Here is a 9301-nt window from a genome sequence, read left to right as displayed (position 1 = left end):
CCACTAAAAATCACAAAAAGCTGTATTTGTTATAGGACGGCATGACAAATGTTATTCGGCAAAATTTCTGCAGGTCAGACAAGTTTTCCTGGCTGTAGAATAACAATGCCTTGCGTGAGTTATTTTCTTTTATGAATGACGGAAATTAAAACGATTTCTTCTTCGTCGCACGAAAAAACGTAAGAAATTTGGCTGGTAGGACTTCTTAAATGATAAAACGCATTTAAATAGATCTCAGCAATTACGACGAAGCAGCAACATACCCTAACATTTTATTGTACGTTTTTCCTGCAATTTGTCATTTCACTTTTAAACTGTGTTGATAGGATTTTTGAATAAAATTGAATAAAAACATATTACTTCTCTTCTGTTCTGCTCTTGTAACTAGTCACTGCTGTCGTACCTCCTGATCACTTCGATTTTTCTTCGATCTCAAGCGCAGCCATGGTTTGCTGAATGTCACTAACGGTAGCTACGACCGCTTTATCGTTTTGCGAGGTCTGCGAGATGGCTACTTCCATCTCTTCCTTCAGTTGCTTCTGCTTTTCATTATGCTTCACAGCCACTTTATCGAACAGCTGGAACGTGTGTTCGAAATGCTCTCCCGATGTACATTTGTCACAGAACAATTGCTGACAATGAAAGCAGAAAAGTTGCGTCTCTTGCTGATCACAGCCGCACTCAAGGATCAGACTGGTGTTGGAAATTTCCAAAACGTGCGGTTCGTTGTTGTTCTGGTCTGGTTTACCCATAGTATCAAAACTGTTAAGCTTACCGATCGCTTGTGTACTAATAACGGAGTTTACTGTCTGCTCTTGCTCTTATACCCTAAATTGCTTTACCTAAATTGAAGGCCCCGGTGTTGTTTCTGCCTGACGAGTATACCGAGGAGGTCCTGGCTAGGTAAGGTGTTTTAATAGGTAACTGGTGGTTTCTGGATTTTTGACTAAGTTGCCAGTTTTCCGATTGAATTGTTTTAATTTTGTCAAAATTCATTAACTTTGGAGTTCTTCATATTTTTTAATTTTCTAATTCCACGATGACAACCGCATGTGACATTTAAATGTTTCCAAGATTTGACTGAGTAATCTCGTTCCAATAGATCAGAGAAGTTTGGTTGCTTTGAATGTAAATCAAAATAAAGTGTATGGCGTTTCTTCCTTTCGGCCACACTTTACTTAAAGAATAATCCATAGTTTTACCTGAGTTTTTAGCACCGAAGACATTTGTGCTTCTCTCGGTTTGCTACTTTTACTGAAAAGTGTAAATTAGTAGTAGTAGTTGATATTAATCAAAAATAAAACCTATTCCTTTTCTTATAAGTTTTCTTAATCTTCTTTTTCTTCATCATCATCATCGCCCCTTCAGTCAAATAACTTGAAAGAGTTTTATAATTATTTGATTCCGTTTCGAAAAAGGTATTAATGATCGGAACCGTAGAAATAAGAAGAGGATTTATTAAGGCTCGATTTGTATTTTCACGCTTGTGTTGTGTAAAATGTTCTCTTTTTTATTTTAATTTTAATGTGGTTTAACCAGTTGGTCATTCACCAAAATGTTCTCTTGTTTTTTTTATCATTTTATAACTTTTTTCTAGTGTTTCTCCTGTCGTTCTTTTTATCGGTAATATAGTTGTCTGGATTATTATCAGGACCATGAGTTAAAATTGTCTACATTACATTTGGCATAACCAGGAATCTATAGTCCGACGTAAAGTTTTGCGGTATCGAATTTTTCTAGATTGATGAGTTCTGAGCAAGTAAGCGTGCGCGGCGCTATATCTCTGCATATTAGCGCTGGTAAGAGGAATTGCTTATCAACTTAGGGACTATGTTGGTTCGTTTCATTGTGCCTGATTTTTATTTTCGGGTATAGGGTAACCAACGTATTTTAGACCCCATCAGTAGTTGTACATAATTTGGACACTTACAGCAAAATCAAATGGAAGTGTCCAAAATATGTACAGCTGCTGATGAGGTCCAAAATACGTTGGTTACCAAAATACGTTGGTTTTAGACCCCATCAGTAGTTGTACATAATTTGGACACTTACAGCAAAATCAAATGGAAGTGTCCAAAATATGTACAGCTGCTGAGGTCCAAAATACGTTGGTTACCCTAATAAATTCAAGTTTGTCGCGTGGGTTTTCCAGTGAAATAAGACGACAGCAATGACGCAAAGATAAAGATACTTGAACATGATCTGATTTACTGAAATTATAGATATATTGTCCATTGTTGAAAAAAGTTGTTGAAGTTTCCGTTTAATGTCGAAACAGGAGCGTTGTATGGCCGTCATGTCAACTTTGTGAATGCTTCTTTTGATTCTACCAATCAGCATAATGCAATTCATGCTTCTCCAGTTATTTTTGTCCACCAAGGAGCTTGAAATCCAGATTTGTCAGGTTTTGATTTTTGGATACAAATGCGATGACGCTTTACCCGGCCAAAACACGTATTGTCCACCTGCATGATATTTTTGTAGAAACGGGATCAAAATTCTCTTCAAACATTCGTCTGGTACACATCTTAATTGATAGTCAAACTAGAGGGCTTGAAGTTTAAGCCTTGAAATGACTTCATGACTTAGAAGTACCTCTCTCGGAAATGGCAATGTTCTAACTTTCTGTTTAACCTTATGTTTAAACTAATATTTGATGTTCGGAGATGCCGTAGAACTATCCATGGAGTAGTATCGATCATATCCGGGAACCCAAGCAGCACAGTTTTGACACTTCTTGTTGCAGCAACTTATTTATGACTGAAATTAGTCATATATCGGTCGCTACAACTGGTTTGTAACAATTGTGCTAGTAGGGTATGTGCGTGTTCGAAAGAGGGAAGTTTCGTCGTCCAAAACAAATTATTTTCCAGAATATTGTTTTTATCAACCTGCTCATGTTAACAAAATTATCAACAAATGTAGCATACTCATCCGTTCGTTGTACCCGATGGTATCAGCTGGCTGAGACTTCAGCGCGCACAGAACAAACGCTTACAGATGACCCTGGCCCTGCCACCCTGAACGAGAACTAGCGAAGGGCATGCGCTCGCTGCCTTGGATATCCTAGATACTTAGTTTATGGGATATAAATTAAAATACGAAGAGAGGTGTTCAAACTCGGTATGCAAAATCATTCAAAATTTCAATGCATCAGTCGACGAACGCGAGTTGGTCTGTCTACAACAACGATAACCGACAACAGCATTCCAGTCTCGATCTCGAAGAGATCCGGGGAGAAATCGGTCGGCATAAGAGTGCCGCCGAAAACGACCGACTTCCGACAGAATTATATAAAATGTCAAAAAAATACTAGCAACGGCACTTAACTGGATAATTTCAAGGATTTGGGAGAAAAAGAAACTATCGGAGGAGTGGATGGAAGATGTGGTTTGTCTCATCTAAAAAGGGTGATCGGCTAGATTACTGTAATTACTGCGATATTACGCTGATCAACGCCGCCTTAAGGTGCTCTTCCTGATTTTGTTACGTAAAAAAAATCAATACTGGGCCGTTAATTATGGTACGTCGTCTATCCCCAAAAGCAAGAGAATTCGTAGGGCAGTACCAGGTGGGCTTTATGTGGACCCGTGCTGTAACGAATCAAATTTTTACTCTCCGACAAATTCTCCAGAAACGTCGGAAGTATAATGTACTGTTTTTCGTGGATTTTAGGGTAGCATACGATACAGTCGAGCGCAAATAGCTATGGCAGATAATGCACGAGTACAGTTTTCCGAACAAACTGATCCGGCTGATCAAAGCTTCCCTGGAGCGAGTGATGTGTTATGGGAGTGTTTCGGGAACATCCATGAGTCCTTTCGAATCGAGCTGAGGTGTTGCGGCAAGGGTATGTACCGTCATGTATGTTATTCAAAATCGCTATTGAAGGTGTGATGCGGCGAGTGAGCATCGAAACGGGAGAAACGATCTTCAAGCCTTCGCAGATGACCTTGACATAATGACTAGAAACGTTGGGATGGCGGAGACAATCTACTTCAGACTAATTGGAGGAGGCCAGGATGATTGGGTAACAAATCAACGCGCCGAAAACCAAATACATGGTAGGAAGAGTCTTCGGAGCATGCAACATTGGCTTCCAACGGACAGTGACTATAGAGGATGATGAACAGAAAGAAAGTGGTTGATGAAGTAGTATATTTAGGATCTGTGGTCACTCTTGACAATATGAGCAAGGAGATTCAACGACGCGTTCAAGCTGGCTGTCGAGCCTACTTTTCCCTCCGCAAGACACTTCGATCAAGGAGCATACGGCGCCAGAAAGCTGATGATGTATAAAACGCTAATCAGACCGGTACTCCTTTTTGGACTTCGGTCAGTAATTTTGCTTACGGAAGACATACGCTCACTTGCGTATTTGAATGTAAGTTGTTGCGGATTATTTTTGGTGGAGTGCAAACGGATGGCGGAGGCGTATGAACCACGAGTTACTTGGAGAGATTGCCATCGTACATCCGGCGAAATTTGGGAGGTGGGTCGGCCACGTCGTATGGTTGCAGTGAAATCCGTTTTCTTCTTGAATCCCACCACCAGAGATAGACGTGCTAAAGGGCTCGACCAATTTGAAGCCAATTTGCGTGTGTCGAGACGCTCAACGAATTGGCGACGAGTAGCTTAGGACTGAGTACAGTGTAGAGGAATTCCTGATATGGCTAGAGAAATAAGTAATCACGGCATCGCTGATCAACGCTACCTACAAAGTACCGCCTATATCAAGTTATGTCATCTGTTCCCAAAAGCAAGAGCGCTCCGACGAATCCTTCAAAAATGTTAGAAAATATAACGTGCCAAAGTTTAATATTTTCGTCGATTTCAAGGCAGCGTCCGATACAGTCGAACGAGAACAGTATGGAAAGCTACTTTGGAACGAGCAACGTGCATATTTCAGGTACATTCTCAAACCCTTCTGAATCGCACGGCAATTACACAAGTTTAACGAAGTATAGTAGTCAAAAAAGATATTTCTTTACCACACGCATTAGGAGGAAATCCATCAGTTTTCACATATAATTGCAAGTTTATATTGCTCCTTTTTGTTGAACAAGTTATACAATTCTTGTGCACAAAACTCCTAGCTTATACACGCCACTAAAATAACTTATTACAAAAAAAAATCCATATTGACTAGAATATTTTATGTCAGCCGTAACTTGCTTCATCGTTACCGAATTGTGGGCTTCACCTAGCCGGCGCCTTCGTCGCGTTTAGCTGCGAACAGATGTTTCGGAACAGTGGTTCCTTCGGTGTGCGGATGTTGATTATGCTGGTGGTTACCTCCTCGCAGGCTTGGTAGCAGTATTTTATTTGACAACCGACGTTGTTCTTCCGCAGCGGACAATGAAGCTGCTCCTACGATGAACGGATTGAACGGTTTCGGTTCTACCCGGGGACTGTTTATGTTCAGCTCATCGGACGCGGGTGGTGCAGAAGGAGTCACCGTTGGTCGCTGATTTGATTCCTCCGGTCCTGACTTCGCGTGATCACTTGTGTTAAGATTGCCATTGCTTAGCGCTTCGTGTCCATCGTGCTTCGGAGGACTTGTGGAAATGGAAATATCCAGAGAAGGGTGACCAGAATCTACTAGGATGTCATTTCCGAAGTTGTTATTGTCGTCATTGTTGTTATTGATTGCCAAACTCTGCGGAGCACTTTCCGGTGGACTGAACATATGTGACGAATGATTGTCGTCGACCACGGAATCACTGCTGGTGGACTGTTGAGGACGGGAAAGCATTCGACCGTGATTGTTGTGGCTGTGATGGTTTGTAGCGTGAGGCTTGAAGTTTTTCGCCGTTGCAGGGAACGATACGTAACTGACCGGAGTTGAGGCACTGTGGTATACATTCCGTTCACGCAGATACTGGTCGTAGATTCCATTCAGTGTGCCCGTATTGCTGTAATGAACATAAGTTATATTGTAGAATGAAAACTATGCAATTAACATTTCAAGTATACCTCGATAGCGGAATAATGATACCGGTTTCCGGTGGTGCTGGTTCATACGTATGCCTGGGATAGGTCACCTCATCATCGACAGTAGATATACCGACGTGGTTTGTTCTGACGTGGTACGGGAAACTTTTGTTAGCTCTCGAAGGCCACGTCAGCCATAGAAACGCCAAGTGACCCGCGAATGCTACCATTCCGAGGGCACCGTGCATCACACTTTCTCTAACCCATGGATCGAGAACATTCACTCCAATCACGGTTAACACTGGCCCGCTCATTATCCACATAGATCCAAGTAGAGAGAATGGATAGTAGAATGCACCTTTCTCCGTGAATTTCCGTATTGTGGCAGCACACGAGTAGATGAAGAATAACCAACTAACGCAACGCAAACCGGCCAGTCCAAATCCAGCAGGAGACTCATAAAGGTTGAGAACTTCTCCGGGATCGAAAGCCTAAAAATCCATCATGATTTTAGTTGAACAAAACACAAACAATAATTATTTACTTCCGCTTGATAGATGTACAAGGAAATGTAGACGATGGCGTAAAGATTGGTGAAAACTGTAATCTTAACAGTGGCGCAGGTCTTCAATCTGGCTCGAGTAATTGTGTAGCCCTTGGCCATCAATAGTAGTAGCAGAAGGAACGTGATTTCACTGGCACTTGTGAAGAATCCTCCGAAGCTGGTGAAAGGTCCAACTCCAGAGACGGCATATTTCGCCCAGGTTACACTCAGTAAAAGAATTCCGAACCACTGCAGCAGAACACTCAGTGCAAACAGGCGATAGGTGCAGTGATATAAATGACGTGTCTTAAGTTCGATTGCACACAAAAACACTGCCAGTAGGAGCAGCGTGTAACAAATCGACTCCACCAGTAATATTGGAGGAATATCTGTGAAAGTAAATTAAATAGTATTACTGCGAGTATAATCAAATTTTCAATACTTACACATTTCATCAGCTGAGAAGTGCTCGTGCCAAAAATCACCGAGAGGTCCATTTGTCATCCGGAACCTATACACCACGTCTAAACCTTTGTTACTTCCACAGTTAGCGATCGCTATGTACCACCACCTGAAAAAAAAATCCATTCTCAATCTCACCTTTGATTTTTTTAATGTAAATTTCAAATCACCTCTGTCTCGAACTGGTAAAAGTACCGTGATTCGCACATCTAACAATCAATTTATCCAGTTTGGTTGCTCGACGAATTCGGCTCACATTTGCAGTACTATCACCATTTGGGAACAATTCTTCGACCAACACCTTATAGTCGGTGCTGTTCTCCAAATTGTTGTAGCCTACATTTTGAACCAGGATTATTCCACCGTCCAGCTCGGTGGCATTCGTTTCCATGGTAGCCAAATCAATTTCCGTAAAGTTTGTCTCATAGCCATCGGTTCCGATGCTCGACTCTGTGGTACTGGATTTTAGGAACTGATCATACGAAAAGGAATCGTCCTCTTTAGGCGGTGTCCGCTCCGGATTCGGCTCCGAAGCTGGCTTTCGCAGGATGCCACCGCTGTCCTTCGTGCTTGCTGTTACCATTGTGCATCCGGAGTATAAATGATTCCGGTAGGTCAGCGGTACAATTTGATTATCAATCGCACTCAGGACGGACAATTTTTCGTTGCAAGTCTGTCAAGATGTAAAAAAGAAACACTGACGTGGGGCAACCCATATCGATCAACTGACGCAATCTATCTTACCTTGTCGGTTTTATACACCGCTGGCCACTGCGTTTTGTCATCGTAGTAAAGCAGTAATTTCAGCTCGCCAATCCGTTTCTCGTACTCGATTTCATACTGGTAGTGACCATGGTTAGATAGAAAGCAAAATCTGGCCAGAAAAGCCCAATCCTAAAAAAACAAACATGAATTAGACATCCAACGATGTTATGCCAATGCATTCGAACTTACCGCACTGGTTTTCAGATGCCCCTCGACATATTTCGCCTCACTTGCTTCGATCAGCCAGAATATACTTAGAATGTTTAGAAAAAGCATACTTTTAAAATAATAGAACTTCCAAATTGTTCCTAGTTCCTAGAAGTAGACGAAAACAAAATAATTACGCACAGCAATCGCTGCTTGGATATGGTTTGTTTGCGTGTTACGGCGAAACGGTTGTTAGGGAGCCGCTGCATTATTTATCCTTGCTTGCTTGCTTTTGTGTCGCAATAGAAAGGATACCTACTTAGTTAGTGGCACTGACCGCCCGGCTGGTGTCGGAATGGATATCATGGACTGTAACTATTACCGCTCCGAGAAAACTGATGAATTCCGGGTGACGGAAGACAAAAGTTAATGATTTCTTTTGCTCACGGGCGTTTGTTTATTACGACCCAAAATGAATAAGAAACCGGATAACCTTTTTCATCCAATATTCAAAGTTTGACACATTTGGGAAAAAACTAAGAATTTAGTTTACAACGCTAATTCTTTTAATGCAGTAATTTAAAATTTCTTACAGTTTTTGTGCAAAACTTTGCGAAATTCGGAATTTACGCGGTTTTTTTTACGCTAATTTCGGAATTTTTTTAAGTGAATTTCGGAATTTACGCGGTTTTTTACGCGATTTTCGGAATTTACGCGGTTTTTTACGCGATTTTCGGAATTTACGCGGATGGGGTCAAAACATCTATTTTTTCGCGTAGTGTTGAAATCCACAAAGTTTTTTTACACAAAATTTTGGCTTTTTTACGCGAATTTTGGAATTTACGCGGTTTTTTCACGCGGTTTTCGGAATTTACGCGGTTTTGATTTAAAAAGTTGTTTGGACTTTGTACTTTTTACATGGGTTTTAGTAAAAATAAATCGTAAAAATCGGACTTTTTCAGATTCGTGTCGTTTTTATCACGAAATACTTACCACCTAGAATGATGCCTTTTGCTACAAAAATATACGCGAATACGAGATTTTCAAAGTTACCTCTGGCATTTTACTGGATTTGTTCGTTAGAGGGCGTTAAACTGGAAAAAATCGATCTTTTTGGTCTAAAATTTGTGGGTTATAATTGTGAAATCGTTCTTGTTTTCGCTAAAGTTAATTAAATAGCCAAGATATGAAGTGAACGTAGTCCGTTGGCAGATAACATTTAGCTGAAATGTTCAGAATTCATCTGCCAGGTGGTGTTACGTGTACCATTTTGAACAAGTTGACATGCAAGTGGCTTGTCTTCGACAAGATTGGTCGGGCGGACTAGATTCATTCTATGATAGACAGTTTAGCACAGTATTAACTCACCAGGTGATGCTAGTGTGCTCTTTGTTTTGATTTATTTATTGCGTATAAACATATTGTTTCGACAAGAGATCGTCGTCTTCC

The 9301-nt window shown here is 41.0% G+C and overlaps 1 protein-coding gene across 1 annotated transcript; it reads right to left on the bottom strand.

Annotated features, from left to right (window-relative positions):
- Positions 1-5203: 5203 nt before the first annotated feature.
- Positions 5204-7981, bottom strand: LOC128738917 (transmembrane protein 145-like). The gene is made up of 7 exons (XM_053834406.1): positions 7895-7981; positions 7685-7834; positions 7111-7613; positions 6925-7049; positions 6479-6867; positions 5977-6425; positions 5204-5915 (listed from the first exon to the last, which is right to left on the bottom strand). The coding sequence occupies exons 1-7, from the start codon at positions 7979-7981 to the stop codon at positions 5204-5206; spliced, it is 2415 nt and encodes an 804-aa protein (XP_053690381.1).
- Between the last annotated feature and the right edge of the window lie 1320 nt (positions 7982-9301).

This window comes from Sabethes cyaneus, chromosome 2 (assembly GCF_943734655.1).
Source record: "Sabethes cyaneus chromosome 2, idSabCyanKW18_F2, whole genome shotgun sequence".
NCBI lineage: Eukaryota > Metazoa > Arthropoda > Insecta > Diptera > Culicidae > Sabethes > Sabethes cyaneus.
Note: the sequence above shows the minus strand (reverse complement) of the source record. Positions and strands in the feature narration are given on the sequence as shown.

Bases quoted from the DNA above. Each gene is read 5' to 3' on its own strand.
- LOC128738917 (XM_053834406.1), bottom strand. From the start codon at position 7,981: ATGCTTTTTCTAAACATTCTAAGTATATTCTGGCTGATCGAAGCAAGT. The intron at 7,835-7,894 runs GTAAGTTCGAAT...TTGTTTTTTTAG, and splicing joins GGCATCTGAAAACCAGTGCG to GATTGGGCTTTTCTGGCCAG. The intron at 5,916-5,976 runs GTATACTTGAAA...TGTTCATTACAG, and splicing joins ATCATTATTCCGCTATCGAG to CAATACGGGCACACTGAATG.